The sequence below is a fragment of the Sorex araneus genome, chromosome 1 (assembly GCF_027595985.1).
Source record: "Sorex araneus isolate mSorAra2 chromosome 1, mSorAra2.pri, whole genome shotgun sequence".
Classification (NCBI taxonomy): Eukaryota; Metazoa; Chordata; class Mammalia; order Eulipotyphla; family Soricidae; genus Sorex; species Sorex araneus.
The window spans coordinates 196,473,923-196,486,955 of NC_073302.1; the positions used below are offsets into that span (position 1 = coordinate 196,473,923).

The 13,033-nt window shown below is 56.0% G+C and overlaps 1 protein-coding gene across 1 annotated transcript in view; it reads right to left on the reverse strand.

Annotated features, from left to right (window-relative positions):
- MYO16 (myosin XVI) overlaps nt 1–13,033 on the reverse strand; it is a 310,488-nt gene that overhangs the window by 202,364 nt on the left and 95,091 nt on the right. Inside the window, 2 exon segments of the mRNA XM_055126930.1 lie at nt 3,199–3,274; nt 8,727–8,852. Of these exon segments, the coding sequence (XP_054982905.1) occupies nt 3,199–3,274; nt 8,727–8,852 (202 nt within the window).

Here is a 13,033-nt window from a genome sequence, read left to right on the forward strand (position 1 = left end):
CCCACGGGGGAGAACACGCAGTTTAGGGAGGAGCAAAGTGGCCTTATCCCGTTCACAATGACACCTCCTTTCCCACTGGTGATATACTTAATTATAAAGTAAATCTGTCACTGTCACTGTCATCCCATTGCTCATCGATTTGCTCAAGTGGGCACCAGTAACGTCTCCATTGTGAAACTTGTTACTGTTTTGGCATATCGAGTACGCCACGGGGAGCTTGCCAGGCTCTGCCGTACGGGTGAGATACTCTCAGTAGCTTGCTGGGCTCTCCCAGAGGGACAGAGGAATCGAACCTGGGTCGGCCGCGTGCAAGGCAAACTCCCTACTCACTGGGCTACCGCTCCAGCCTTAAAGTAAATAAAAATTATAAAATGATATGCCCTGAACAGTGACGTGGAAAAGGCAAGATCACTGTGATGCCAAGCCTGAGAGAACTGAATGGTGTTCTACTCTCGGTGAAACGGTTCTTCATCACCACGTGGCGAGGATATATCCCAAACATGGGGTGGCCATGGGACATGCTGGGGGCATCTTCGAAACCGTCCCCCCGTGGGGAGATGTACCAGTAAGCGCTCGGTTCTACTGTCAAGCAAAGCTAGAGAGATCTCGGTGTTTCCCTGAGGTCCTCCTCATCCGCAGTAATGTAGTAACACTTCTTCACAAACCCTCCACGGCCGGAGGGAGTGCGGGGGGTGAAGGTTCCCTCCTCAAAGTGCCCGACCTCCCCAGCCCCCGGCAACACGATGTCCCGTGCCAGCATCGAGGGGAGCCCCGTGGCACAGGGCCCGAGCCGCTCCCACGGGCTCTCACACTGGGCTGGCGGTCCAGCTGGCCGAGAAGTGCCGGGAGGGGGGCCCGGACCTCCCGACCATCCCTGGGAATGTCCCCCCGAGAGACCCCCCACCACACACGGCAGCTGCATGTGCTGGGTGATCTTGCGTTAAATCAAACCACTCCAAACCGACAACTGATCAATTCTGAATTAAAATTCACGCTTAGGTCGCCCAGCCCCGGGGCGGCTGCTTCTCTCCAAGGACACGGCACGGCAGCGCCACCAGCCTTGGGCTCGGGCCGAGGACACAGCAGGGCTGGACTCTGGCCCCGGGTGACCGTTTATGTCCCCCCCTCCACCCTGTCTGTGTCCTCTGCGAACTGCCTGCGCCCCAGAGACACCGCGTGTGTTTCCGGTCCAGATGCAGGAGACACGACAGGCCCCAGGCCTCACCGGCCGATGCTTCTGCCGGTCCGGGCGGGCGGCCCTGGGCTCTCTGCCCCCCTCTGGGCCGGTTCCCTCCTCCCGCGTGGGGGGGAGGCTGGCCCTCCCCTGGTCCCGGCCGCTCGTGCTAGAGGAGCATCCCAACCGCAGAGGCTGGCTGGAGGCAGTGAGCCCCTCCCCCACGCCCGTGTCTCGGGGACTAACGTGGTGGGTGCGGGGACGCAGGACCTTGGTGGCCGAGTCTGCGAGGCTGACACGGCCGTTCCGTCTGACCGTCACCCGGGGCCCGACCGCGGGGCCGGGGCCTGAGGTTAGACCTGGAGGCTGGTCCCTCTCTGGGGCGCGGGGGCTGGCAGTGCCCGGGCCCCGCACGGTCCCTTCAGGACAGCTGCCACCACACTTAACAGGCAAGGACGTGGGTGGGGGTCCTGCGGGCAGGGCTAGCCCTGCCCCGTGCCCCGGGAAGGGGCCACGGTCCTGAGTTTAAAGGGCATGGGGGGGGGGTGTCCAGTGGAAGTTGAGTCCACAGAGATGCGAGCTGTCTTCCGCCATCAACATGTTTGTGAAGAATTAGGGAAAAGCCCCGCAGATTGCTAATCGCTCTCTTACGTTTATCATTAGGCACATCCGGAGCTGGTGCCGGGATAATTAGCCCGTCGCCGGAATCAGGCTGAACTCACACTAATAACCAATCAGCCCGAATGAGTCAGTTCAGTTGTCAAGATGACTAAAATTACTCTGAAGTCAGAGGTTTTTGCTGTCGTTGTTGGTTTTGGGTCACACCTGGCAATGCTCGGGGGTTACTCCTGGCTCTGCACTCAGGAATTACTCTGGTCAGTGCTCAGGGGACTATATGGGATGCCGGGGATCGAACCCAGGTCTGCCACATGTAAGGCCAACGCTCTACCACTGTAATTTCACCCCAGCCCCCGGAGTCAGAGACTTTAAAGCTCTTGTATCTCTCTTAATTCCAACATCCTGGTTCTATTCTATAACCCTGCTGGGTGAGTCGTTGGCTCATTTTAGCAAAGATGAGTAAGCAGCAAACAGCAGGGGCCGGAGACACGGGTCGTGTCTTGGCGGCCGGGCGCCTGGCTAGCACGCGGCCGAGCCGGGGTCCACCCCAGCCCTGCATTTGGTCTCTGGAGCACCAGCAGGACTGATTCTAGAGCACGGAGTCAGGAGTAAGCTGTGAGCTGCCGGGGGTGGCCCCAAAGCAAAACACAAGAAACGAGGAACGTGAATGTATATAAAGGACAAAGAACTCTAGAAAATTTTAAATGACGTTTCCTTTAAATTACGATGAATTTAAGACTTTTAAGTGCGGGGGCTACTCCCCGCTGGCGTGGGGCGCCCTTCTGGCCGAGCCCAGGGGACCACGTGGTGTCAGGGAGAAACGGGTGGGCGGCTGCGGCAGGCAAAGCCCGCCCCTTCTCGCCCCTCCCGCCGTCAGAGACCAGAGAGGCTGGCCTGCCTCCCAAGGAGGAGACGCACCCAGGGCCGCCAGGGAGAGGGGCAGGAGACCGCAGCCCCCTGGGGGATGCCACCTGGTTCAACCAAGAGAAAACAACGACAAAACAAAATGGCGGGGAAGTACTAAGTCACTATCACTCTTAAACTGTTGGGCACAAAGGCGACTGACACGGAAACTCAGCCAGGCGTGGGGGGACTCACCTCGCCCACAAAGCTCAGTGGCGCCCCCCAGAGTCCAGGGGACACCAAGGCAGCCCCCACCCCGCTGGGCAGAGCCCACGCTGCCCAAAGACTCGCGAGTCCAGGGAAGCCTCTGCCTGACCCCGGGAGACTCCAGGGCAGGCCCCCGAGTGCTGCCCTCAGTCCTCCCCCGAGTGGGCCGGGCTCATGGCGGGCAGCCGAGCCTGGGGGGGCCTTTCCACGGGCCCCTCTCGGCCCCCAGACTTGTGCTTCCTGGCTGTGCCAGGGTGCAGGAGGAGGTCAGCGCGGCCGCGGGCAGGGCCACTCACCTGAGGCCTTCTCCGAGCTGCCGTTCAGGAGGGTCGGGTCGGCCTGGTGCATCAGGAGGAGCTTCACCAGGTGTGTCTGAAACAGCGAGAGAAGCGACGTGGGGCATTCTCGCTGGCTCCCGGGCGGCCAGCAGCGAGCCTCAGTGGCTGCTCGGGGAAGGGGGCCTCGGAATTCCTGCCTCCCCTCCCCGTTCCTCTCCCGAAACGTCAGGCACAGACTACCCCAGCCCTGACGCACACAAAGCCCCGGTCGGCGTCCAGCTGGGTGGAAAACGGCCGGGGACTGGCAACTCCCCGATTCTTCCCTGAGAAGAAGGGAATGTTCTAGAAGTTTGGTATTAAATGAGCAACTCCTACTGTCTACTCATGACAGAACCGTGAACAAGGCAAACCGAAAGGGGCCTTGAAAAACGGAGCGTCAAGGACAAGGTCGTAGCTCATGACGAGACGTGACCGTCTGTGGAGAAACGTGTGTTTTGAAAACGCCCCAGTTGAGAGCACGCAAGCTTCTGCAGAGCATGGCGGTGCGGCACGGCAGCACAGGGATGGGGTGACCTCGAGCACACGCAAGGCGCCGGCTCTTCCCGGCCACTGCCCGCCCTCCCCAGAGGCCAGCCCTGGGGTCCGGCCGCACCGGCCCAGCTTCCCTCCGCTCCCCGGGGCGGGACGCCTGCCTGCCACACAGCGTGGGCTCCCTGTCTGTGAGCCCAGCTCACTCCTCGGCCTCGACAGCCGGGCACCGGCCTCCCCCTCACGGCAGCTGGACATAGATTTGGGCTGCATCAGAGCGAATGCATCGTTACTTCAAAGATCTCAAACGTGCACGCCTGTTCCCGCAAAGAACTCCTAGCATTCCATTTTTCATTTATAAATTTTATTACCACAAATTTATGTATCCTAAATTCTTGTCTTTCTAGCAACTGATAATGCATATTTTATTTATTATTATTATTTATTTTATCACCATGTGGAAAGTTACAAAGTTCTCAGTTATACCGTATTCAAACACACATCCCTTCACCAGTGCCCATATTCCACCACCAAAATCCCCAGTATACCCCCCGCCCCCACCCCAACTGTATAACTGATGAATTTTCTCTTTACCTTGATTACGTTCCATATTTCAACACAAAACTCACTATTGTTGTGGGGATAATGCATATTTTAAAAATACTTAACTAACAAACATTCTTGGCATAGAATACGTCAGTGTTATTTCATTCATATTTCCCTACAAACTCATTTTAAAAACCTTCTCAGATGCTTAGGAGCCATTTCTGTATTTTGTTTGTGAAGCATCTCTTAAGATTTACCTGTACTTTCCCGGGTGTTCACCTTTGTATTATTAATTTGTAAGCCATCTTTCTTTCTTCATATTCTATTGTTTGACTGCTAATTATCTTAAAAATGTATTTTGTTTAGAACTATTACCGTGTTTACTTTTCCTTAAGTATAACATCCCTTTGTTTCCCCGTGTTTAATACTTTTATATTAAAAAAAACCTCTGGCTACTCAAAGGTCAAGACAATATCATATTCTATTTCCTGGTCCAGACTTTTTGGAAAACGAGATGGAAAGTCCTCAAAAACAAGAACAAGAACAAAAACAACATCAACAACAACAACCAAACTAGAAACCGAGCTTCCCAATGACCCAGTAACTCTGCTCCTGCACCTACACCCGGCCCCAAGCAGCAGGAACGCCACCTGCACTCCCACGCTCACGTCTGTGGGGGTTGCCGGGGCGGAGGACAGGGACTCCTTCTGCTGGTGGGCCCGGGGGATGGGAGAGAAATGAGGGAACTCTGGGGCTGCCTGGCCAGTCCCGTGCACGGCCAGCTCCGCCCAGCCGTGTGCTCGGAGGCGGGTCAGCAACACTCGGGGGCAAGAGGAAGACCATCTGCTTCTCCGACATTTTCCAGAGCACAGATTTACATAAAAAACCAAATCCAGGTGTGTCTGACATTTGGTGGGTTTGGGTCCAAATGAACGTGGACACGCAAACGCCTCCCCCAGTCGGGAATGTGGAGAGACACGTGCTCGTGGGGGAGGCGTGACTGGAGCTGAGCTTGTGTGACTGTTTCCTTATTGCTTGCTGGAGTACCAACAGCAAGAGTACCTCCGACAAACACAGAGTACCTACAGGCTGCGGTCAAAGTCTGCTCACGGGCAGCGCAGGGCCAGGCCCAGGGACCCTGCACACATCACTCACCCAGCTCCGAGCCTCAAACAGTCGCAGACGTGGCTTTCTTCCTCACTGGAAAAGTTAGTCCATTTATAAAGGGCAATTTAAAGATGAATACACCATGCTGGCGTAACTGTGACTCATAAATACCGCTGTGTTCTGTGAGCTGCCTCTGCATACGGCATTGATATTAGCAGGTTATTTATGAGAGAGCAAAATTCCTGTGAAAGGCTTTCAAGTGCCATTCTTCTCCCTAAAATGTTTGCTCTTTACAGCTTCTTTCCACAACAAAGATACATTTATTTACAGCAAATTTCTTTAGAGACTTTCAAGTCTCACATGCACATACACGGAGTCAAACAAACCCTGTTTCTAAAATATCATTTCCAGAATGAGTGGAATTTTTAATGGGTGAACAATGAAAAAACAAAGTCTAAATTAAAACTGTTTCCAGGGGAAACAGAGAACTGAGATGCGACGGGCAGCCCCTCGCTGCGAGCAGGACTCTCTCCGTTGCTCTCGTCTGAGCTGAGGAGGCAGGTGGGCTCTGCCCCTCGACGGGAGCGGAGAAGCCCCCCCCGCCCCATTCAGGCGCTGCTCTGGCTGCTGGCTCCCGCCTGGCTGCTGCATTAGCTCCTTTTCTGTCTGTGCCGGGAAAGCCCAGGGTCCGAGGGGCCTGCATCTCTGAGAGCGGGCGGGGGGCTTCCAATGCGACGGACCCACTGGGGCGGGTTCCCTGGGGCAGAACTGGAAGGACCCGCTGAGGTCCTGCCTCTCCTTCCGACTAAGAGGAACAAGGTGTAGGACACAGCGGCTTCGTGGCTGGTCCGTACCCAGAAAGGAAGGGATGGGGTTAAGGTTAGTTTAATTTTTTTAGTCTTTGAGCCATATCAGCAGTGTCAGGGATTACTCCTGGCTCTGTGCTCAGGACTGACTCCTGGCTCTGTGCTCAAGGCTCACTCCTGGCTCTGTGCTCGGGGCTCACTCCTGGCTCTGTGCTCAAGGCTGACTCCTGGCTCTGTGCTCAGGGCTGACTCCTGGCTCTGGGCTCAGGAATTACTCCTGGCTCTGTGCTCAGGGATCACTCCTGGTGGTGTCTGGGGAAGCCAGGGACCAAACTCGGGTCCGAGCTGCAGTCGAAAGAAGAGAATGTGTGGTGCTGAGTGCGTCTAGCAGAGTGGCTCGAACACCCAAGGTCCAACTAGAATCCCGCCTCCCCACCGGAAGGGCGCTGGCCAGCAGCATGCCGCGGGGACCCCAGGGCGCTGCCACTGGCCCGTCCAGCGGCCGGACACATCAGCCAGGAGAGCAGGAGGCCTGGAGCAGAGGGAGGGGTCTCGGAGACGGGACTCGGGAGAGCCCGGAGGCCGCAGGGCAGAGGGAAGGGGAGTTGGCAGCGGGGTCGGGGGTTCAGGGGCCCCAGTCCATGTGCGGGGCTGGTGCGCCCACTGTGACGCCCCCCGGGGAGGGGCCCCGACGCACTGTCTGGCGAGGCAGCTGGCGGGACCTGAGGGGCTCCGGGAGTGGCAGGGGCCCGGAGGCAGCCCGAGTCCAACTGGCAGGTCCCGAGCTCCTGGCGAGGAGAAACTGAGGCCCCTTCAGAGGCGGAAGGGAAGGCCGGGCCGGAGGAGAGGGGAGCCTCGTCTCAGGGGCCTGCTGAGGTTCCGGGAAGGCCCCCGGCTGCCTCAGGCTTCCCCCGGTAGCACCCAGCCACACAGGGCAGCCTCAGAGGAAGCCTGGGACGCCCGCCCCGAGCTCCTGCTGGCCTCCGGCTCACACCCACCCCTGCACCCACGCAGGCGCCCTCGGAACACCCCTGCCTCCCTCCCTCCCTCCTCGCCCCTTTCTGCGGGAGCCGCCTCCCGCACCCCTCCTGGGTCACTATCTCAGGGCCAGGCCGACTCACTCCTCGCCCCTCTCGGCCTCCGTCCCCACACTGCCCAGGGCACGTGGACTCGGGCGCAGTGGACGCTGCCCCGCAGGGCCGCTGCCACGTGACCGTCTGTGCCACGTAGTGCGGCGGCAAACATGACCATCCCTGACCCTCGGCGGCATTTCCCCGGGTGCGGGGGGTGGGGGTCTGAGGCGGCTGGAGAGCTACCTGCCTCCCCCCCCGCCCCGTTTACAAGACAATGAAACTGATATTTGGAGACAAACAAGTTCCACTTCAATCTCCTCACAGCTACGCTGCCACTAACAAGTCTCCTAATGAAGTATTCATACTTTGTAAATTCAGTAGATGAATTGCTATTAACGCCTTCTGTCACATTTATCTTATATAAGCCCTTTAACAATTGAGTTTTTTACTTTATGATGCAATGGTACTAGGGAATAAACTAAATGAAAATAAAGATATATTACCTAGCGCTAAAAAAATTAATTCAGAGACAAAATCTACTATTCACCCTTCACTCATCAAAGCAAAATAAAATTTGTAGAGAAAAAGAGAACAAGAGGTAATTTTGCTCTATATTTACTAACTATAAAAAAAGTATTAAAGAATACTAGAGATAGGGTATTTGCCTTGCACCCAGCCGACTTGGGTTCGATTCCTCCGCCCCTCTCGGAGAGCCTGGCAAGCTACCAAGAGTATCTCCTCCGCACGGCAGAGCCTGGCAAGCTACCGGTGGCGTATTCGATATGCCAAACACAGTGACAACAAGTCTCACGATGGAGATGTTACTGGTGCCCGCTTGAGCAAATCGATGAACAACGGGATGACTGTGCTAAAAACTAAGTAAAAAGTATTAACTTCATTTCGATGGTGACTGTTTCTAATGTTTGATTATTTCTTCAACAATGTTCACTATACTATTCAGATTCTCCTTTTTTTCTGGCTTTTTATTTTGGGTCACACCCAGTGATGCTCAGGGGTTACTCCCAGCTCTGCACGTGAAGGACCATATGGGATGCTGGGGATCAAACCTGGGTGAACTGCATGCAAGGCAAATGTCCTGCCAGTTGTAGTATGACCAGTTCCGGCCGCAATATTCAGACTCTTGAACAAAGCATATTTTTCTGTGCTTCTAAAATTAAATTTTCAATCATAAAAATATTTGGTTAGTTGGCATACATAATTAAATTGCTTATTAAATTTGAAATGACTTAAGGATCATGAATTGATTTTTGTTTGTCTGTTTTGTGGGTCACACCCAGTGATGCTCAGGGGTTACTCTTGGCTCTGCACTCAGGAATTACTCCTGGAGGTGCTTGGGGGACCCTATGGGATGCCGGGAATCGAACCCGGGTTGGCTGCGTGCTAGGCAAATGCCCTACCCGCTGTGCTATCCCTGCGGCCCCAGGTAATGAATTGATTTTTAAAAGAATGAGAGGCATTACTTTACCTGGCCATATTTTGCTGCCAAGTGGAGAGGTGTCCAGTACTGATTATCCGCCACATTGGGGTCCACGCCATGGTCCAGGAGCAGAATCACCACCTCCTTGTGGCCCCCTGCACATGCCATGTGTAACTGCAAAGAGAGGTGCCTGTCACACCGGGTGTAACTGCAAAGGGAGGTGCCTGTCACACCGTGTGTACCTGCAAAGGGAGGTGCCTGTCACACTGCGTGTAACTGCAAAGGGAGGTGCCTGTCACACCGTGTGTAACTGCAAAGGGCTGTCACACCGGGTGTACCTGCAAGGGGAGGTGCCTGTCACACCGGGTGTAACTGCAAAGGGCTGTCACACCGGGTGTAACTGCAAGGGGAGGTGCCTGTCACACCGTGTGTAACCGCAAAGGGAGGTGCCTGTCACACTGTGAGTAACTGCAAAGGGAGATGCCTGTCACACCGGGTGTAACTGCAAAGGGAGGTGCCTGTCACACTGCGTGTAACTGCAAAGGGTGGTGCCTGTCGCACCGGGTGTAGCTGCAAAGGGAGGTGCCTGTCGCACCGGGTGTAACTGCAAAGGGAGGTGCCTGTCACACTGCGTGTACCTGCAAGGGGAGGTGCCTGTCACACCGTGTGTAACTGCAAAGGGAGGTGCCTGTCACACCGTGTGTAACTGCAAAGGGAGGTGCCTGTCACACTGCGTGTACCTGCAAGGGGAGGTGCCTGTCACACCGTGTGTAACTGCAAAGGGAGGTGCCTGTCACACCGTGTGTAACTGCAAAGGGAGGTGCCTGTCACACTGCGTGTAACTGCAAAGGGAGGTGCCTGTCACACCGTGTGTAACTGTAAAGGGAGGTGCCTGTCACACCGGGTGTAACTGCAAGGGGAGGTGCCTGTCACACCGTGTGTAACTGCAAAGGGAGGTGCCTGTCACACTGGGTGTAACTGCAAAGGGCTGTCACACCGGGTGTACCTGCAAGGGGAGGTGCCCGTCACACCGCATGTACCTGCAAAGGGAGGTGCCTGTCACACCGTGTGTAACTGCAAGGGGAGGTGCCTGTCACACCAGGTGTAGCTGCAAGGGGAGGTGCCTGTCACACCGGGTGTAACTGCAAGGGGAGGTGCCTGGTTGCAGCACCCCAGTGCCGCGTACTCAGCTTTTTAAGGAGAGCTGGAGAATCAGACATTGCTCTAAACAGAATCAGCTTTGTGAGAAAGCTCCTACACTTTTCTGCGTCTGGTAGAAGAGACAGTCACCCCTTTCGGAGGAAGGCCGAGGGGCCGATGACCAATCTCCCCTCCGTTCACAGCCTGCGTTCCCGGGAGGCTCCCGCACCCTGCCCTGTGGCCCTGCTCTACTCCCAGTGAATTCCAGCGCAGAGCACAGGGACTCAGTCCTTGGGCAGCTGCCCTCGGGGGCAGATAGGTGCTACCAACTCTGAAATCCCTGCGCCCCGTCCGGTGTCCCAGGAGGCGGACTCAGGGACAGAGGAGAAAGATGGAACAAGGAAGCGGGTCGTCAGGCTTCCTGTCTACTGCAGTGGCCAGGACAAGGAGCAGCGGTGAGTGTGTCCGTGCTCGATAGGCCCAGCTTAGCAGCCCAGGCCTGGGGTCGGCCGAGCAAGGGCAGCCTGCTGCGGACAGGGGAGGTCCCCCCTTTGTTCTTCCCAGGGGGGATTCCCATTTCAACCACAGCCTCTCCCTTTATAAGCAGAGCCCCCAAATCCTTATAAACAGCTGCCCGCAGCACCGAGTGACCACAATCGGGAACTCAGGCAGGAAACCACAAGGAAAGGGAAAGGAAAATCATTTCGAACAGTAAGGCAGATCCCTTCGAGGCCTGGGTGCGGGAGGCTTTCATCGTTCACTTCCTTTTCACTAGCCCTGCGCTGTAGCACTGTCGTCCCATTGCTCATCGATTGGCTCGAGCGGGCACCAGTAACGTCTCCGTTGTGAGACTTGTTGTTACTGTTTTTGGCATATTGAATACACCATGGGTAGCTTGCCAGGCTCTGCCATGTGGGCGGGATACTCTCAGTAGATTGCCGGGCTCTCTGAGAGGGACAGAGAAATTGAACCCGGGCCAGCCACGTGCAAGGCAAACGCCCTACCTGCTGTGTTACCACTCCAGTCCCTACCCTTTTCATTAAAAATATAAAACTACAGTAAAGTCTAAAGGGCTTGTCCAAGAGTTCCATTTGACACAGTTCCACAAGAACGTCTGCTTCCCCTCCTGGACACAACGGTGTGTCCGATCAGAGTGGCCGCTCGCCTCCTGTCCGGCCCCGCATGTCCGCGCGTCTCACCAGTGGCATAAGGCCCAGACACGGGGTCACATCAGCCCTCTGCTGTTGGTGGCACACAGACTTCATCTGCGACACGCCAGAGGGCCAGTCACCTGGGGCTCTCCCCGGGGGTGGCGCCCGCCCTGCTCCCAGTGCAGCCCCAGAGCCAGGCCGAGCCTGCAGCAGGATTCCCGAGGGCCCAGAATTCTTCCCGTGCGGCAGAAGGTGGCCACAGAGCAGACTCACCGTGGCCTGGCTGCCCCCTGCAGGCCACCCGGTCACCCCCTTCCTCCTGGCCCCGCCCGGAACACACAGGTAGAGTTCCAGGGCCCCAGGCTCCTCCAAGGAGGGCCTGGAAGGTGCGAGGCCGGGCTCCCTCGCTGCGGCCGCAGGCACAAGCCCCCCGCCCCCAACACAGCGCGAGCTCCTCCTCCCCGGAGCTCAGGCCCGGGTCTGGCACCAGACGCTGCCCTGCTGGGCACCGCACAGCCGCGGGCAGGCGGGAGGGTCCTGGAGAGGGAATTAGGACCTTCTGCTCCTGATCTGGGCGTGAACACCAGCTGCCCCCGCCCGCCCAGGCCTGAGGCCCAGGCTGGGCAAACCCACCTCACGGGCCCGTGGAAGGGAGGTCCCTGTGGCCAGGCCCGCGCCAGGTCACGCAGCCCCCAGCGGGGCCAGAGTTCACAGCACGTGGACTCCACTCACCGTCTGCTCTCACGGCTGGAAAGGCAGCACAGACATGTCTCGTGCTGATCGCAGGCACCTAGGTTTGCTATTTCTCAGCAGGAATAGTCCTAACCGAGGAACTGGCAGCCCCGCCCCAGGGATAAAGAGAAGACTAAAGAGGCAGCAGCTTGCACCCGGCTGGAGAATGGTCAAGCCAGGTCCCTAGGGGGAAGAATCTCAGACCGTCTGTCTCCGGGTGCTCCTCTCACAGTGTGAAAAAATTCCTGACATTTAAAACTAAAATTAAATGGACACACTTGCACCTTCTTAATAACCGCTTTTGACCTTCCGGCCACTGAACAACGCAGAGAAATGCCTCTTGGTCCTTAGAATTAAGCGTCAGCGGCTTAGCAGAGGCCCATCTTCCCCAGCCCAGCTCCCCACTCGGTCACTCGCTCTAATCTCAGTGTTAACCCGCTTGACCGTCCACCGCGCCGACTTGGCGATGGATTCAGGGTGGACGGTGCCCCTGGAGGTAGGGACCTGCTCACCCACAACACAGCACCACTAACCGCCCCGAAGGAAAGAAGGAACATGGCGACTGGGAAGCTTAGGGAGTCAGCAAGGGCCACCTGTGGGCCTCATGGGGACGCTGGAGGAGGCCGGAGGTCAGTCTGTCCAGCCTCGTCCTCCTGATGTGGCTCCCTTGGCTCTCCGGGAAAGCGTGATATTCAGAGGGACGCAGAGTTAAGCTAATCCCTGTGTGGAGAGAGAGCGTCTACCTCTCTGCTCGTTCCCTGCTGACGGCCCTGCACACGGAATTCTTGTTCTAAAACAGTGAACATACTTCGTTTTTGCATCAGGCGACACTGAGTTCCAGATCCCTTTTACCAATTTATATTCCGCCAGCAGCGCGTTAGAGCACTGATATTCAAGGCCCTGAGCTTTCATGGTCTTTGCTATCACTTATTAGAGAATTAGTGCAACTGATTTGCATTTATTTAATGACCAACTCTAAGCCTTTTTTCACATAGCTATGAGCTGGCTGCATTTCCTTTTGTGAACAGACTCATATTATTTGTTTCACTTTCTATTGTGAGATGTTCACCTTTTTTTTTATTATTACATTCTATGAGTTTGGATTGGGCATAAAACTTAGCAGGAGGGCCTTGCCTTGCATCTATGAGGGCCTGGATTCTATCTCTGGCACTACAATCTTTTTCTCCATAGAAAAAATATGCATAAGATACGCACATTTTAAAGCTATTAACACTTTAAAATACTATCACAAATACTATTCCGGGTTTATCTGCCTCTTAATTTCGCTCCTTGTTAGAAGCTGAATGCTCAGCGCTCAGGCTAGCTTCTGAT